General features: G+C 37.6%; 1 protein-coding gene across 1 annotated transcript in view; it reads left to right on the top strand.

Moving 5' to 3' along the window:
• Positions 1-19,818, top strand: part of GTF2F2 (general transcription factor IIF subunit 2) — a 160,781-nt gene that overhangs the window by 122,410 nt on the left and 18,553 nt on the right. Inside the window, exon 6 of the mRNA XM_046028132.1 lies at positions 5,376-5,475. Within this exon, the coding sequence (XP_045884088.1) occupies positions 5,376-5,475 (100 nt within the window). The remainder of the gene's footprint in view (positions 1-5,375; positions 5,476-19,818) is intronic.

Genomic DNA, 19,818 nt, shown 5'->3' with positions numbered 1-19,818 from the left:
TGGGCCAAGTATACATGCTCTTGCTCATAGGCAGTTCCATTGCTCCACTGCTGTTCCTGCTTCTCCTTGCCTTGAGACCTACCTTTCTCTGCCTGCCCCCACGCTGGGCTTTCTTCTGAAACTCCTCTTTTGTTAACGTGACTCTGGGCCAAGTATACATGCTCTTGCTCATAGGCAGTTCCATTGCTCCACTGCTGTTCCTGCTTCTCCTTGCCTTGAGACCTACCTTTCTCTGCCTGCCCCCACGCTGGGCTTTCTTCTGAAACTCCTCTTTTGTTAACGTGACTCTGGGCCAAGTATACATGCTCTTGCTCATAGGCAGTTCCATTGCTCCACTGCTGTTCCTGCTTCTCCTTGCCTTGAGACCTACCTTTCTCTCACCCTACAGAACGTCAGCCTCCTTCTCCCCCTTGGATGCACTGTTTACCTCTTTCACTGCTTTACTTTTCCCTTTAAAAATGAAGTCAAAATCTGGGAATATACACATTCTTTTGTGAAACCTGTCATTTTAAGAAGAGCATAAATTGCAATCACATGCAGCTGTAACACAAATGACTCCTACATTGGCAGTTGCTGGTAGAAACATTTGTAGTTTAGTGGGGTTTTTTTTTTTTTTTTTTTTTAGTTCTTTAATTCTGTCATTGATAACCAGATTAGTCAAGGCAGTGTTACTTACGGTTTTTTGCTTAAGCAAATGGTCTACATGTATAAAATCAGGCATTAACATGGGATTTCTTAATGTGGGATTTCTTAATATGGGTTTTGCCCTTTTCCTTTGTGATCTAATTGTCCAGTAATGGTATCATTTGTTCATTTACTTAACAAATATTTATTGAATTACTTTTACATGGGATGCACTACACTTACCAAGGAGGTAAATGGGAGGGTCTCCTGACTAAAATTTGTAGACTTCCCTTCTGCAATCTAGTATCTTTAAAGCAATAGAATTTGACTTTTTTCCCATTTTTTTAGATTTTACCAGTGTTCATCCTTTAAAGTATTTTGGAGATGCTTATGCTACAATTTTTTTTTCATTAATTTTGTATTTCTGAAATATTCTAAATAATTTAAAAATTGAATTCCCAGTATAGTATGTAAATCTTAATTAAGTATAATGAAGATCTTTAAGTTATTTTGATAAGAGTGATTATGGACCATGATTGTGGCCTAATGACTCATGACATTAACTTAATAGGAATCTTTTTTAGGTGTTGAAAAGGAAAATGTGCCCTTCTGTATGTATGTGTATAATTGGGCTAGCTGTAGGCAAGTTGATGAGTGTTAAGGAGGATTCTCCTATTTTGAACTATACTAGAATTTTTAAAAAATTTTTATATCAATGAGATTTTAATTAGCGGTTTTATTCTGCTATATGGCCTTTTAGGAGACTGTATAGAAGAGACCGTATGTTGTTAGGGACTTATTAATAGGTTAACTGTTTGAAACTTGGGGTAAAAGAAAAAAAAAATCACATTTCACTTTTTGCTTACTGTAAGGAAAAGTGAGATTGAGATAATATAAGTAAAGCTTTTAACACAGTTTCCAGCACATAGTAAGTGCTCTTTAAATGTCTGTATAAATTTGTTATAACTATTGTTTTGTTAGGATTTTAGCTCTTAGGTCATGTAGCCTTGAAGCTTTTTCTTTGCTGGGAAGAAGTAAGAGATAAAATTGGCTCTTGAGATAATAATCCCAGAAACACTAGTAATTGTTCTAGCTTTCTAAGATGGAAGTATATTCTAAATTGTCCTGAAGTGATAGTAGTAATTAGCACTAAGTATTTTTTTTTAAAGGTTTTATTTATTTATTTGTCAGAGAGAGAGAGCACAAGCAAAGGGAGTGGCAGGCAGAGGGAGAAGCAGGCTCCCCACTGAGCAGAGAGCCTGATGCAGGGCTCAGTCCCAGGACCCAGGGATCATGACCTGAGCTGAAGGCAGAAGCTTAATGGACTGAGCCACCTAGGCGTCCCATAAATATTTTTTTAAATGGTTTATAAAACAAAGGTAAGGGGTGCCTGGGTGGCTCAGTGGGTTAAAGCCTCTGCCTTCGGCTCAGGTCATGATCCCAAGATCCTGGGATCAAGCCTCGCATCGGGCTCTCTGCTCAGCAGGGAGCTTGCCTCCTCCTCTCTGCCTGCTGCTCTGCCTACTTGTGATCTCTGTCTGTCAAATAAATAAATAAAATCTTAAAAAAAATAAAAATAAAACAAAGGTAAAACAAGGTCTGGCTGCACCTAAAAATCAGAGGATATGATTTTGGTGTTACAGTTTCTTGAAAATAACACGATATTTTAAAATTTTTCTGTGAAAGACCATTTTTTTTTTGTTTTAAATGGTTAGGACAGTGAAACTTAGTTTCCTCTCAGTCCCACCTACAACCTCTGTATGTTCTTTGCTCTTCAGCTTTACGGACAAGATATTTCCAAATTTTATTATTTTGTGCAAAGCCAGAAAAACCTCATTTTGACTTCGAAGGCATGTTGAGGTCAGTGATGTTTAATTAAGTACATGGTTCAGTGGTGAAGTAGAGTTGCAAATTGTTCTGACACTTCGTGACATAATGTTAAATGAATTTATTTATGTTAGATCAAGATCCCTGCTAACCTATTTTAAACTATTCAAGGTTGGCGCGCCTGGGTGGCTCAGTGGGTTCAAGTCTCTGTCTTCGGCTCAGGTCATGATCTCAGGGTCCTGGGATGAGCCCTTTTCTCAGCAGGGAGCCTGCTTCCCCCTCTCTTTCTGCCTGCCTCTTTGCCTACTTGTGATCTCTGTCAAATAAATAAATAAAATTTTTAAAAAACCTATTCAAGGTTTATTAAAGTATTTTAACATTTAGTTCTTTAAAGATGTCATGATTTTCAGCCCCTAGATTAACATTTTGACTTTTGAATCATAAGATAACCTTTTTTAGTTAAAACCCTTGAAGTTGATATTTTAAATACATAATACGAAGGTTAAGTTTTTATATGAGCTCTTTATTTTTAAAAAGTTAATTCAGTGTTTTCCTTTCTAAATTTAAAAGACGAGATACTTTGATGCTAAAAATGGCATGGCACTATGGATGACAGCATTGGCTTTTAGAGCTGTTGCGCTAGAATTGAAAGGAAGTGAGTGTATGCCACCTGAACCTGAATCAGGATGCGGTGCCTGCGAATGAATTCAAGTGCAAGAGTATGACAAGAATAAGTTACCACTTATAAAGACGCACTTACCTAAACAAACTGAAACCCCGAGGAATTTCAAATTGTGAAGTAATGGGAACAATCATTTAATGTGGGAGGAAGGAGCTAGTACATGCCTCCCTCCTTGAATGTCTCATAAGATCAAATTATGGAGTGCGATGATTGAAACAGGAAAGATAATTTAGTGGAAGCATAACAGATAGATTACCATTTAGAGAGGCCAGATCCCTGAGAACTGATTCCAGTAGTGGATAAGGCTAAGATTAGAAGGCAAAGAGGTGTTTAGAAACAGACTGCCACTTGAATTATCTCATCTCCCCCACCACCCCCCTCAGGGAGTTAGACATACTTAGTTCTAACCCTCTGTAAACATTCCTACACCTGTCTTCACTCACTCGTTTCTTTCTTAGTCACTTTGAGGTGTCTTCTCGGCTTAGAGGAGTCATTTCCACCTGACCTCTTCTCCCCACCTCTTAAAAGCATGGGCAGCCCTGCTGCAGCTACCCTGAAATGCACACACCAGGATTCGTGTTTACTTCCTGGCAGCATGCAGTCAGTCGTTATCATACCAACCCCCTGCTCCTTTTGAGTTCTGCAGTTAATTAGTTATAGATAAGCATTTGTTTAATGTTTGTCTTCCACTCAAGTAAGTCTTTTCTTTATTGCTGCCTTCTCAGCCTCTGTCCGGGTGCCTGGCAGAGATAGGCACCCAGTAAACACTTGCTGAATAATTGCCGGCAGGAGGCTTCTGCTAAAATCTGGTCATGGCACAGCTGTGGTCTGAGGCAGATGTGGGAGAATGTCACTAAAGCTAGAGCCATAAGCAGGGACTAGATCTCAGAGTGACATGAAGTCATGAAGGACCTTGTGCTTCATCCAAGAACAGTTAAGAGGCCACTGAAGGAGTATAAGTCCAAGTCTATCTTTGGGTGGACATCTCCCTTTTAGATCTCTTGCTAGTGCTTTCTTTGTGGTTCACAGAAAGTATATTTGGCTCATGAAAAGCAAAGTAACATTGTATGATTTATGGTTGCCAATACAGTAAGTTTCCAAAGACATTTCTAGAGTACTTTTCTTATTCTTTATAAAATAATCATTTTAGGTATTGAAATGATAGATACAGATTTATAAATAGAAGAATTTAAATATTTATGTTTCAAATCAAAAATGACTATATTGAATTTGGGGATCACAGCAAAACCAAAACCTATAGTATTTATAACTTTTACATTTAAAAAAGCAATTGCTATGTTTCTAAATTCTTCTGAGTAATTCAGTGTTACATACCTAAAAATAGGCAGAAGGGAAATAGATAATTAGCTTCACGCAAGGAATAAAATAACAAGAATGTGATAAAAACGGGTACTTTTTGGGGCACCTGGGTGACTCAGTCGGTTAAGTGTCTGCTGGGATCGAGCCCCGCATTAGGCTCCTTGGTCAGCAGGGAGTCTGCTTCTCCCTCTCACGGTGACCCTCCCCACTGCTCCTGTGCTCACTCAAGCTTTCTCTCTCTCAAATGAATTAAAAAAAAAAAAAAAAGGTACTTTTTATACTGCAAGTTGTGCTAGTTGTGCTTTTTAAAGGAATTTTAAATGAAAATTCTTTTTAGTTCCTGTTCTAGTAAAAGAATTTAAAGTAATATGTTTATGGCTTTTCCCCAGAGGTGGTATTTTGAGTTTTATTTCAGTTTAGATGGAGGTCTGCAGTAGTTTTATACCAGTGCTATCCAATAGAACTTTCTTTGATGCTGGAAATGTTCTGTATCTGGGCTGTCCAATAAAGCAACCATTAGACCTGAGTGTCAGCATATTATCTATTTATCTTTTTCTCTTATCAAGCGAATGGAATTTTGTAATGACTTGATTAGTTTTATACCATATAATTTAAGAAAATTCATTTTTACATGCAGATTTTTTTCCAGAAATTTAAAGCCGATTAGCTTCTTTGATTTTAGTAATTAAGGCTTGACTATACAGGCTAGGATTAGAAACAAGTTGTAGAATTATAATGAAATAGTTTATATGTTTATAAAGTATTATATTAAGTTTATAATACATAAAGTATTAAAGTTGATATAGCTTTGGGGGTTACTTTTTATATGTTAAATATTGAGTAAGAAGAATTATAGCAATAACACCTCAGGTTTCACTCTAATAAATGAGTAAGTTTATTAATAATGCCTTCTGCTTTTCAGATTGCAAATAGAAGAATCTTCCAAACCTGTAAGGCTATCACAACAATTGGACAAAGTTGTGACAACCAATTATAAACCTGTTGCTAATCATCAGTATAACGTAAGTCTTCATGTCGTTATTCATTCTGTTATATTTTTATTCTTTTCTGTTTTGTAGACTCTTACGTTTTAAAAGGAGTTTAGTCACACACCTGCTATTAAGTGCTTGAGTTATCTAGACTGAGTAAGGAATATGATGATTTACCATGCGTGGTGGATGTTCACTCTGTATCTTAAGTTAAACAATGGGAAGAAGGCACTGCTGTTTAAGCTACTCTTGATAAATTTTTCAAAAAAATAAAACGCTTCATTTTTCAATGTTTTTGATGTTTTAAATTACGATGTCCTTAATAAATATTAGTTTTAATATTTTTTCATTTTTCCATATCTTTATAACTGGGAATTTTTGGTGTATTGACAAGAAATTTTCTAAGTCTGGAACAATAGTAATTTTTCCCACTGATTTTTTTTTTTTTTTAAGACTTTATTTATTTGACAGAGAGAGAGGGAATACAAGCAGGCTCCCCACAGAGTAGAGAGCCCAATGCGGGGATCAATCCCAGGACCCTGGGATCGTGACCTGAGCTGAAGGCAGATGCTTAACAACTGAGCCACCCTGGCGCCCCTTCCCGTGGATTATTAAGATTGCTTTGCATAGTTTCAACTTTCACGGGCATTTTTATGATCTCACATTATCATGCAAAGTGAGGACTCCCTGTATATATTTTTAAACCATTTTTATTGAAGTTTGTCTTACATATTATAATATACAATACACACATATTATATACACGTTATATGCTGTGCACTGGGTGCTTCATATGATGCGTTTAGTCTTCACACTTACCCTATGAAGTAGCTACCATTACTATCCTCATTTTACAGATGAAGTAACTAAGACCCTGAGAGGTTAGCTTACTTGAGGTCGCACAGCCAGTGATTAACCAATCCAGGTGTTGAGCCCAGGTAGTCTGGTTTAGGAGCCATGCTCTTAGTTAACCACTGTGCTGTGCTGCTGCAGGTCATTAGAAGTACTGAAAGGACTAAGGATTTGGGGTCTTGAAATACCTGTAATGTAAGGAAAAATGTGATGATTTTCTGAAAATACAGTGAAACCTGAGTTAGGTCAAGTAACAATTAACAGTTGATATCTTATGTCCTACTTTGTTGCTTAAACATTCCTCCTGATACAGTGTTTAGGAAGAAACAATCCCTTTTTAAGACTGGCCTTAAGTATCTAGATTTAGGTATCACAGATTAGTATTTTCAAACCACTTACTTTATGAAATTTGAGTTTCTTAAGGTTATTTTACGTGAGAAGTAGCAAATGCCCTCAGAGCCAAGCAGTCCTCTTCAGTGAGCAGAGTGCTGAAATTTAAGAAGGTAAAATGGTAGGGACTATGGTGAACTGGAGTACGCATGCCCCTTCTTAAAAACAGTATTTTTTAAATTGCTGTGCTATGTGGAGTAAATAAAGCAAATCAAAGTTCATTTGCATCCAGCCAGGCTTTCAGTTTACAGCCTCTGGTTATGCTTTCAGGGGAAACGTAAACTTAAGAAGAGGACAGGCTGAATAAGTGTCAGATAATCCAAGTCTATCTTTTTGGCTGCTGCTTTATCACAGTAAGGACAAGAAAGGCCATACTTCCCATAAACTATAAAGAGATACAACCTTTCTGGAGAGAAGTTTGGTAATTTGTGTCCAAAGCACTATAAAGAATATATCTTTGACCCAGCAGTCTTGTATCTAAGAATGTATCATAGAAAGACAGGGTCCAAAGGTAGATACACAGTAGTGTTTCTCTCTGTTGTTTAAGACAAGCAAAGATTGGAAACAAATGTCCAAAATTAAGATTAAGTACTTTAATGGTCATTAATTTTGGATGATAGAGGAGTTAGAATGATTTTATCCTAATTTTCTTCCTTATAAAGTCTTTTTGAATTGTTGGAATCATCACAGTATGTATTGTCAGATTGTTACAGTGGACAGTAAAGCTTTTTTGTTGGAATAAGAAAAGTAAGAAAGCTGGGAAAGAGTTAGTACCGGTCCATGATGAGCTCCTACCACCGTTGATGAGGCAAAAAGAGAATCTATCTTGGGTCAAGCAAAGCTGGTACTTTGCTAGTAAGTTCATATTCTTAGTGATATTGGCACTATATCCAGTTGGCAGGTATAGAAGATAGGTTCCAGATTTCATATTTTTAGGATGTTTTTGTATTTTCTTTTTACTGCTAAAGTAAGTTTGAATATGTTATATTCTGAACTCCATATTAGGATGTAATGCCATACCATCTGCTTCAAAGACTTTTTAACATTAAGTGACAGTTGATGGTATCAACCTTTATTAAGGTTGTTATTGCACTAGTGAGTCATTATACAAATGTAGTTATTAGCAATGAGCCATATAGTAATCTTTAGAAAGATTTTGCTTATATAAAAATAAAGACTAACTATAATCTATCATGTGGCACTCTCTGAATGTTTCATGAATTTTTTCCACCACGGTAGTGTATCAGAATGAATGGAGGCACCTACATAGCTTTCAAAACATATTCAGTATTATAGTAATACCAACTATAGAAAGAGTATAAAGCTTTTGTTATTTTTATCAGAAGGAGGCTTTGATTTTTTTAAAAGATGGAGAAACATCAACATAATTCAACAAGAATGACTTAGAGGTTACGTAATCAAGAGGTTCTATAAAATTTTAAATCCAGTATGATGTTGAAACGTTTTCAGAGTTTTACCAGGTGAAATACATAAACATGAAGCCTAGTATTTCATCATAACTGTTGAGGTTCTTTGAATACAATCTTCAGGATAAATGTAAGGAAAAAATTTTCTACAGAAACTGAAAGAGGGGCTAGAAAATGGCATATATATTTATAAAACTATATCCCTGCATTTGATCAGAAAAACCCACCTTGCATTTACTCCCAAAACCTTTCCCACCCACCTATGTCTCATAGATAAACTTACATATACAGTTGACCCTTGAACAATGTGGAGGTTAGGGTCACTGACGCCCCCCGCCCCCTTACACACACACAACACACACACACACACACACACACACACACAACACACACACAGTTAAATCCATGCATAACTTTTGACTCCCCAAAAACTTAACTTGATTGGAAGCCTTCCTGGTAATATAAACAGTCAATTAACACATATTTTGAATGTTAAAAATATTATATACTATATTCTTACAATAAAGTAAGCTAGAAATAAAAGCATTATTACAAAAATAACTTTCTCCTACAAGGAAAGAGAAAACACATTTAAAGTATTGTGTTTACTGAAAAAAAATCCATGCTGGGGCAGTAAACTTAAAAAATCCACATAGTACAAACCTGTCTTGTTCAAGGGTCAACTGCATGTAGAATATATATGTAATCATCTCATAATATTTGAACTCCCACTTTGTACATGGAACTCTTCTAAGCGTTAAATTCAAATTTATCTCTTTAGTTCACAGACTATCTGAGATGTAATACCTCCCATACCTTTCCATTCAGAAAGCATTTATTGGACCAAAAAGAACACACAATTAGTATTATATTTTAGAATGTTCCTTCCTTGAAAGCTTGGCCCTGAAAAACCTTGCCTTACCTATGGGATATGACAGGTTAGGTTTCTTTAAGTGGTTTTCTTCTGCCTTGAATCTTCATTACATTTCAGAAACTACTGGTTCATGTAGGCCAGCATTTTCCAGAGTAAGTTTTTGAAACACTAATCTTGGGGTGCCTGGGTGGCTTAGTTGGTTAAGTGTCAGCCTTCAGCTCAGGTCATGGTCCTGGGGACCTGGGATTGAGCCCTGGGTCAGTCTCCCTGTTCAGTGGAAAGTCTGCTTCTCTCTCTCCCCCGCTCAAATAAATAAATAAATAAATAAAATCTTTTTAGAAAGAAAGAAAGAAACACTAATTTAATGAGAGTCTTCTTGAAAAAAGGAGCTGTGTAAAAAGATTAAATGTTAAAAGAACTTATAGATTCTGAACCTGGATGGCTCAGTGGGTTAAGCCGCTGCCTTCGGCTCAGGTCATGGTCTCAGGTCCTGGGATTGAGCCCGGCATCGGACTCTTTGCTCAGCGGGGAGCCTGCTTCCCCCTCTCTCTCTCTGCCTGCCTCTCTGCCTACTTGTGATCTCTCTCTGTCAAATAAATAAATAAAATCTATTAAAAAAAAAACTTATAGATTCTGATTGTATCCTCTTCAAAATGGACACTTTAATATATAGAAATTGGGACCTTGGAATTTGTTTAATCATATATTTTGCAAACATTAGAACATTAAATTCTCCTTCCCCCATCTTTTGTAGTGGTAAAAACAGACTTTGGGAAATAATGGGTTGTCAAAGTAGGATTTACAGGAGGGCCGTTGATTGAGGGGGGGAAATATTGGAACTTGTATTTACCTTGTTTTTCATGTAATAAAAGAAGGAAATTGAGCTTTGGAAATACTGTGGTGATTGACCCTAGCACCCTTATTCAGCCCCTGTGCTAGTCAGCCATTTTCAGCAGAAGAGTAGGAATTTTGCAACGCTGGTGGATTGACATTGGTACTTCCAGTGCCTCACATTTCCGTTTGCCTTCAGCTTTTTAGGTTTGCTACCAATTTCAGAGGTTTATAGAGTATAGTAACTATTATTAGCTAAATTCAATCTTCAAAAATGAAAAAATGGTTTTAAAGCTTCCTGCAAAGAAACTATAAAGATAATATATTAATAAATCAAATATATGTGAACAAGAAAGTGGAAAAACTGATACTTTTATTCTAAAATGGTCTCTTTATCAGTCATTGTGTGAGGTAGAAACAGTGATGATGTAATCTGATGTAACAAGTACTCTTGGCCCTTCCAAAGGATATTAGCAATATCAGTCATCCCCTGTCTTTAGTGATGATTCAGTTACTGTCTGTTGTGGAAACAAAAACAACTCTAGATTTTCAAGCAGAAAGGGATTTAATGTAGGGAATTTGTTACAGATGCTTTACAAATACAAAATGGAAGGGCTGGAGAGGGGGATTGGTTACCTGAGATAAGGAAGCTGCTGCCGCCAGAGGTATACAGAATGCATACAAAAAGAAAAAATTTCCCTTCCTCCTACTTTCATTCTCCCTTTGCCAGAACCCCAGCTGGAAACCCGCTAGGAAGGGACTCCTGGAAATGTAGCCTGTAGGTCCCCTGCTGCCACCACCACCAGGGCCTGGAGCTAAAGGCTTACTGAAGATAACTGACAAACTGACCCTTAACCTTTGTGTGTGTTGGACCTTAGGTCGTATTAGCTGTTGCTGGTACAAAGCTACTCCAGTTGGCAATCCACTTAAAAACTAAGCATCCAGAATGTAAAGCAAATTGCTGTATTTTGACAACAAAACCAAAATGTATTTTGTAATTGGACAAATTAAAACTTAATCTTAAAATAGTGTTTTATTTTTTATTCCATCTCTTTAAATTTTTGTTTGTGCATGCTTTAAAATATCCGTGCATGTTAATATAGAAGTACCTTTTTACAGTTTACAAATTGATATACATAGAGGTAGCAGATGTGTAAGATTCCTTGCAGCTCCCTCCATCTCTGATAGCAAGTAAAGGTGCTTGCTTCTGTGTGTGGTTTTGTTGGCTTTGTGGACATCATCTAGCATATGTAAATTTCACAGCATTCTCGTATGTAGTAGTTTATGCTCTTAGAACTTTACTCATCAGGAATTCTGTCTGCTATTATCTAGATGTGTTTGCCAGTGCTAGCTATACACTAGAATCCCCTGGGAAGCTTTTTTTTTTTTCCATATTACTTTTAATTATTAATCATATAACACAAATAAAAATCCTGGTTTAAAATATTTTAAAATTCTGGTTGAAGTTGCAAAAAATCATTCAAGCTGTATATCCTTATCCTACACTTGTCTTTAATAAGAATAAGCCTTCTAATCAGAATGATTTAATTTGGAGTATAATAAATCTGAATATCAAATATCCTGGAAACATTTTTTTTTTCTTTTGGGTAATTTTATTCTTTTCTTTCAGTGTTCCAAGATTCATTGTTTATGTACCACACCCAGTGCTCCATGCAATACGTGCCTCCTTAATACCTACCACCAGGCTCACCCAACCCCCACCCCACTCCCCTCCAAAACCCCCAGTTTATTTCTCAGAGTCCGCAGTCTCTCATGGTTCATCCCCCCTTCCGATTTCCCCCAATTCACTTCTCTCCATCTCCCCATGTCCTCCGTGTTATTCCTTATGCTCCACAAGTAAGTGAAACCATATGATAATTGACTTTCTCTGCTTGACTTATTTCACTCAACATAATCTCCTCCAGTCCCATCCATGTTGATACAAATGTTGGGTATTCATATCCTTTCTGATGGAGGCATAATACTCCATCGTATATATGGACCGTATCTTCTTCTTCTTTTTTTTCTTTTTTTAAAGAATTGTATTTATTTATTTGAAAGACAGAGATTGCAACTAGTCAGAGAGGCAGGCAGGGAAAGAGAGGAGGAAGCAGGCTCCCTGCTGAGCAGAGAGCCCGATGTGGGGCTTGATCCTCGGACCCTGGGATCATGACCTGAGCTGAAGGCAGAGGCTTTAACCCATTGAGCCACCCAGGCGCCCCATGGACTGTATCTTCTTTATCCATTAATCTGTTGAAGGGCATTTTGGCTCTTTCCACAGTTTGGTGACTGTGACCATTGCTGCTATGAACATTGGGGTACAGATGGCCCTTCTTTTCACTGCATCTGTATCTTTGGGATAAATACCCAGTAGTGCAATTGCAGGTCATAGGGAAGCTCTATTTTTAATTTCTTAAGGAATCTCCACACTGTTTTCCAAAGTGGCTGCACCAACTTGCATTCCCACCAACAGTGTAAGAGAGTTCCCCTTTCTCCACATCCTCTCCAACACACGTTGTTGACTGTCTTGTTAATTGTGGCCATTCTAACTGGTATAAGGTGGTATCTCAATGTGGTTTTGATTTGAACCTCCCCGATGGCTAATGATAATGAAGACTTTTTCATGTGTCTGTTAGCCATTTGTATGTCTTCTTTGGAGAAGTGTCTGTTCACGTCTTCTGACCATATTTTGATGTGATGATCTGTTTTGTGTGTGTTGAATTTGTAGAGTTCTTTATAGATCTTGGATATCAGCCCTTTGTAGTGTCATTTGTGAATATATTCTCTGAGAAGCTTTTAAAAAAAAATAATAACCTCGAGAGATTGATTTTAATTGATCTACTGTGGAGGCCAACTATTTTAAAATTTTTCAAGTTCCCTGGGTAATTGTAGCATGCAGCCACTGACTCAGAGATGGGAACTTCCTAGGTCTGTTTGCCATCTTATTGGGTAGTGGCAAAAATGATACCTCAGAGGAGACCAGAAAGTCTCTTTCCACCAAACCTAAGGTTTTTAAAAAGAATTAATATTTTCTTGTCTTTATTATCCTCTCTGTTCCCTAGCTTTAAAAATAATTTCTCGGGACGCCTGGGTGGCTCAGTTGGTTAAGCGGCTGCCTTCGGCTCAGGTCATGATCCCAGTGTCCTGGGATCGAGTCCCACATCGGGTTCCTTGCTTAGCAGGGACCCTGCTTCTCCCTCTGCCTCTGCCTACCACTCTGCCTGTGCTCACTCGCTCTCTCTCCCTCTCTCTCTGACAAATAAATAAATAAAATCTTTTTTAAAAAAAATAATTTCTCTTTCCCATCTTTTTCCTGGCAAGAACTCTTGGTCAGAAAGTGATAGGGAATCAAAAGAGCTTAACTAGAAAATTATTGTTGGAGGGAGTTGAATGATAACATAAAATCTTGAGGTAAATCTCTGGGAACTAGAGAGAAAAATTTTTTTTATCCACACTCTGTTTTCTCCAGTATGGCAGCCAGCTTTGTTGGTCTTCAGAAAGAAGGTTATTGGGTTTTTGTAGTGGTGTGATTTTTGTTTTTGTTTTTTAGTTATGTATAAATTTGGAATTTGACTCAAGGAATCATAGATGCCTACAGGACTATATCATAAAGGCTTTTCAGTAGTATTTGCCTAGTATAAGTAGGAGTATACTAGGTGCTTTGTCAGTTTGAATTTGCACACCATGAATTCAGAGACTCTTGAAGAATTAATTTCCTCCCCAAAGATGGCAACACACTAGGCAGTAATAGAAGCATTAAGGGTGAGGAGGATCTTTTGTAAGAATTTAAATGCAAACCATGATATTCAAGGCTGTCATGCTCCCTTCAAAAGTTAAAAGCTTCCACAAGAACTGCCTTGACAACGCAAAGTATTTCTGCAAACAACAATCTAGAATTTATAGACATCTGTATTACAATATTTTAATTGGCGGTGGGCGGCTTTTATAATTTTAGTCAGTAATTAAGGTTTCAGTAATGATGGTTGACTCTCTCTATACCATACCGCAATGGATTTCAACATTTAGTTGCATTTTAGTCTTGAATAATTTGTTTTCTGTTGTGAAAGAAAAATTACTGTGTATGATAGATTTTTTTTTTTGGATTGTAAAATTTTTAATTGAAGACCAATTTTAAAGTCCTTTCTGAATTGACAAGTATTTCTGTGCAGTTCATTATGCAGTTGATCTATGGTCACTGGGGCAGATATAATAGCGGTAATTTAAATTCACATAATAGCTATCTCTAGTCCAGTGACAATCCTACTAATATTTTGTGGTGGCTGCTAACAAGTTAGATATGTGACTGTTTTGAGTAGCATCATTTCCCTGCCTTGCTGGTACAGCAGTACAAAACAAAATGCCAAGGGGAAAAGAGCTAAAAAGAGAAGCATTAACATTATCGTAACACTTTGGTCTTCTCCTTCATAAACTAGTTCATCATTTGTACTTTATTTGTAGACTGTATTTTATCAGCAGTACAAATTGTAAGTACAATATTAAGATGACCATTTCTGTACTGTTTGGTTTTAAAAAGAAAAGCTACCTCGGGACCTTAGTTTTGTCCTGAGTATAGGGTTAGTCATTAATAATTTAATGACCATTTTTAAATGGTTAGGCACATATACATATATATGTGTGTATATATAATTTTAATTATACATATATCCAGTGGAACTACTTGCTACTAAAGAGCAGAATTTAGATTATGAGTCTGCCCTGGACATTATAAAAAAAAATTTAACTAATGCTATACTATAAAAAATTTTGTTTTAGAACAGTCTTTTGACTGATGATTCAAAGACCTGTACCCTAGAAGCAAATTATACATTATATGTTAAATTAATTAATTAATTAATTATTTAAAAAACAGTCTTTTCTATAGTTTATGCCTGTAGTATGGGACCTGAGGACATTAAATTTTGCCGTTTGCCTTTTGTTTTTACATAAGTCTAGGATTTAATTTCTAATACTTTAGTTTCTCTTATAAGGAATAATATTGCCAATTTATTGTTGCTGTTATTATTTTATATGCCTGGGTTTTCAGATTATACTTTTTAAGTGTTTTTATTCTACTAATCAAAAGTAAAGTTAGGTTGCACTGCCCCCCAGGAATTGAGCCATCAACAGACACAGTTAACACAGAACATTTCTAGTCAGCTTTCCCCCCGAAAGTAGAGAAGCACCAGTGTTGAATACAGTAATTTTGAGATTGAAGCAAATTTCCTTTCCAACTTATTCTAAATTCTTACCTTTGATTCAGGCCCTCTTGGATCTGGCATGTGGTTCTGGGGTTAGGACAACTTGGTAACAAACACTTAGAAGGCTTTTCTTTCCCCTGGCTAGTTAGAGGGTATGCCCCCTCTGAAGTGGGCCATCTGGCTTCATCAACAGATTTCTTTATAGGTCTGCCTGTTTTTGGTGGGGTTCAGTCAAAATTGAAAATATTGTAAGTCATAAATGCATTTGATACACCTAACCTACCAAAACACCATAGCTTAAACTAGCCTATCTGAAATGTGGTTAAGAACATTTGCATTAGCCTGCATTTGGGCCAGATCGTCTGACACCAAGCCCCGTTCCGTAATGCAGTGTCCTGTAATGTATTGAGTACTGTTGTGAAAGTAAAGCAGAATGGCTTTCCGTGTCTGGGTTGTTGGGTGATGGCAGTGCTGACCGGGAGTACAGTTGGCGGCCGCTGCGCAGCCCCGCGGGAGAGGGTTGTACAGCAGATTGCTAGCCCGGGACGGGATCCAGATTCAAAAACCAAATTATGGTTTCTACTACATGCATATTGCTTTCGCACCATCATAAAGCTGAAAAATTCGAAATTGAACCATTGGAAGTTGGAGATCGTCTGTATTTGAAAACATTTTTCCTATTAATCTTCCTAGCTTCTCCAAGCATTTCACACAAGGAAGAGTCTACCAAGGGTGGAAGCTGAGTATACCAGCACTTCTCTTTCCTGGTTCCTGAATTTAACTCTTTCTCCTTCTATCAGCATAAATTAAAGCTGGGATGGGAGGACACACAGAATATCGTACAACTGTGGCTTCATGCCAAGTACAGTAGCCTAACCTTGGACCTCTGTGAGGTCCTCACTTCCTTTGTATTATTTTTCTTGAGGACTGGTGGCCTCTGTCCCACATCTCACTTAAGCCTCTGGGACTACTATAGGCTTTTTCACCCTTCCTTAATCTGATTCTGTCTCCCTTTATTTTTCTTACCACACACCTGACTAGAGGAAAAGATTATATCAACTTCATCTCCTAGTCCAAACTTTTCTATTTCTCTGTTTTTTAGCAGTCACCTTTTCTGGATTGTTCGTCTTAATGCAAAACCGAGAACTATTGAAATGCGGTGCAACAGTGGAAGTTAGTTTCAGGATGCAAACTAAGTACAATTGTAAATAGTAAAAATACATGTTTTAGAGATTAGTCAGCAAAGCAGGGCTTAAAATAATAATGCCTTAAGGCATTCCATGATATTTCTGTATCTAATCCAAAGACCCTCCTGCTTGGATTTGTGGGTTTTGTCCTGGCCTGTCATGCTTACTTTCTCCCTTCCTGATGTAGCTATACTCTTGCTTCTACTCTCCTTCCATTTCTTTCTTTCTTTCAAGTTGCACACCCAACATGGGGCTTGAACTCATGATCCTGAGATCAAGGGTCACACACACTACCGACTGAGCCAGCCAGGCATTCCACTTCTATTCTTCTTTTGACCTAGAGAGAGAAAATTCTTTTTTTTTTTTTTTTAAGATTTTATTTATTTATTTGACAGACAGAGATCACGAGTAGGCAGGATGAGGGGGGAAGCAGGCTCCCTGCTAAGCAGAGAGTTTGATGTGGGGCTCAATCCCAGGACCCTGGGATCATGACCGGAGCCAAAGGCAGAGGCTTTAACCCACTGAGCCACCCAGGTGCCCTGAGAGAGAAAATTCTTGAATGGACCTCAAGTCCATCCCTTTTAGTCTTTGCTATCTCTTCAGCCTCCTTTCTCACTGAATTGGGATAGCCACTCTGCTTCTGCCTTTGTATTTTATTAAATGCATGTTTTTGTCTGTTTTTCCATCTTCCCCACGTTGGGAGGACTTGGATTTTCTCCTTGTTCCTGGGTTGCTCTGGTCTCTCTTCTCTCTGGTCTTGCTTCTAGCTCTTCTAGTCACTCTGCTCTTCTCTAACAAATCCCCTGTAGCTGTCCATAGTTGTTTCTTTCATGCTCTTGCCACCCAGAGAATCTTGAGTCCGGCCACATTCCTTCCCAGCAACACAGCCCTTTGTCAGCCCTTTGTCACAGCACCTTTCACAGCATCCAGAGGTGGGTGGCTCTGTGCACTGCTATTACTATATTTAAAATGTGCAAGGCCCCCTCTGTAGATTTTAATATATGAGCCCTAAGAAAGGGGTATCTTTTGAAAGAGACCATCTTATTTCACCTGTATCCTAGTGCAGTCCACGCACACAGTCCATGCTTCATCTGTTGAGATTAATGGATTTTTACTCCCAAGATGCATATATCAAAAAATCAAGACAAGTTGGTTCTTTTTCCCTCTCTTCTAATTTTATTTAACTGAAGGATACTCACTGTTGTCTGTTACTTGTGCCATTAATTTTGAAAGTGTCTGATTATGTGTAAGATACATTTTTGGTTTGAAACTAAATTTTATCTCTTTTATAACAAATCTCTGTTGTTAAAATACAGAGAGTAAGCCTGACTATATCAGGCTGAAATTTATACAGTAATTTAGTTGTAGATTTTGAAATGAATTTCATTTTTTTAATTTTTGAAACTAGTCCCTAGATTATAGTTAATTCCCTCCGATGCACATGAAATTGTTCTTCAGCAGCTTTCACCCAGCCTTCGGATGCCTTATGTACTAAGTGGGCTGCTGCAGTTGATAGTGTATTTCCTCTAATGTGCTTTATCAAAACGAAGTGTTTCTTTAAAAGTTAAAAACTAAACCAGCTAAAGGGAGTGAATATAATAAGTTGCATGTGTGCAGTGAAGAGTAAGTTTTTTTAAAAAGTGTTCTATTTGAGTACAGTTGACACATAATGTTACATCAGTTTTGGGTGCACAGCCTAGCGATTCACCTTCTCTGTACATTATGCTGTGCTCAGCTCACCACAAGTGCAGCTACCTTCTGTCATCATACAGTGCTATTGCAGTATCATTGCCTGTGGTCCCTGTGCTGTACCTTTTATTCCCATGACTTGTTCCATAACTGGAAGCCTTCCACCTTCCTTTGACCCATCTTGTCCCTCTTCTCACCCCTCTTCCCTCTGGCAGCCATCGGTTTGCTCTCCTGTATTTATAGGTCTGATTCTTTTTGTTTACTCATTTGTTTTTTAAATTCCACATGAGTGAAATCATATCGTATTTGTCTTTCTCAGTCTGATTTATTTCACTCAGCGTAATGCCTTCAAGGTCCATCTGTGTTGTTGCAAATGGCACAATCTCATCCTTTTTATGGCTGCATAATATTCCACTTGTGCTTGCGTGCACACACTGCATTTTCTTAACCGTTTGTCTGCTAATGGACTCTTAAGTTGCTTCCATATCTTGGCGATTGTAAATGATGCTGCAATAAACATAGAGATGCATTTTTTTAATTTAGTGTTTTCAGTTTCTTTGGGTAAATAACCAGTAGTGGAATTATTGGATCATATGGTATTTCTATTTTTACTTTTTGAGGAACCTCCATGCCTTTTTTCACAGCATACAAATTGACATTCCCACCAGCAATGCCTGAGAGTTCCCTTTTCTCTGCATCCTTGCCAACAATTGTTATTTCTTGATTTTAGCCATTCTGACAGGTATAAGGTGATACCTCATTGTGGTTTTTGTTTGTATTTCTCTGATGACTAGTGATGTTGAGCATCTTTTCTTGTGTTTGTTGGCCATGTATTTGTTCTTGGGATAATGTCTGCTCAGGTCCCCTTCCCATTTTTTAATCAGATTTGGGTGGACAGTTTTGGTGTTAAGTTGTAAAAGTTCTATATAGGTTTTGGGTATTAACTCCTTATTGAATATATAATTTGCAAATATCTTCTCCCATTCAGTAGGCCGACTAATAAAATGTAATTTTTTTTTTCAAGTGATCAAATCCCTGGGTCAGATCTCTCTCTAGGAGAGAATTTATACATTCTTTTAGTGCCACTGCTTTCAAACTGGGTGCATAGAGGTACACAAAACTACAGGACAAACATACCACTTGCTCCTAGAGTGTCATTTGTATTTGAATGAGAGATTTTATTTTTGTATTGCAAATAAAGGTATATTATGTAGGTGAATTTAGAGTTCACATGAATTTTTAAGGTAAAATGGGGATTTTGGAAAAACAGTTTGTTTGTGCCTGAGTACTGAGTATAAATTCACCCTTTCTTGTTGGTAAGCTTACTTCATGTTATAGGAGAAGAAGCAAGCTCAAGGTCATGCAGAGCTGGGAAGAGAGAATGCCTCACTGCCCGCGTTCTTTTCCTTTTACCAGTGCTTCTCAAACTGCACTTCCTAGAGAACCTCTTCTGTAACCAGTCTGTCTTTTAATTCCCTGTCTGTCCTGAAAGACCTCAGTTTTGAAAGATGTCACCTACCAAACTGCATCTGTCAGAGAAACTATTTTACTGTATTTGAGATAATCAAAAACAAAAGAAACTGCAAGTTGGACTTTCTGACTCAGTAGCCACACTGAATTGTTCTAATTTGGCAAACAAAGGCTATTTGGGGGCAAATGAAGACATTAATAAAGCCTTGGTAAAGAATGAAGGGGGGTGCCTGGGTGGCTCAGTTGGTTGAGCAACTGCCTTCGCCTCAGGTCATGATCCTGGAGTCCCAGGCTTGAGTCCCACTTCGTGCTCCCTGCTTGGCCGGGGAGTCTGCTCTCCCTCTGACCTCTCCACTCTCACACTCTCTCTCTCAAATAAATAAATAAAATTTTAAAAAGAAAGAAAAGAATGAAGGTGGTTTATGGGCAGGCTTGTTCATACCTTCGTAGATACTTCA

Source organism: Meles meles, chromosome 14 (genome assembly GCF_922984935.1).
Source record: "Meles meles chromosome 14, mMelMel3.1 paternal haplotype, whole genome shotgun sequence".
Taxonomy (NCBI): domain Eukaryota; kingdom Metazoa; phylum Chordata; class Mammalia; order Carnivora; family Mustelidae; genus Meles; species Meles meles.
This window is presented reverse-complemented; position numbering and strand designations above follow the sequence as displayed.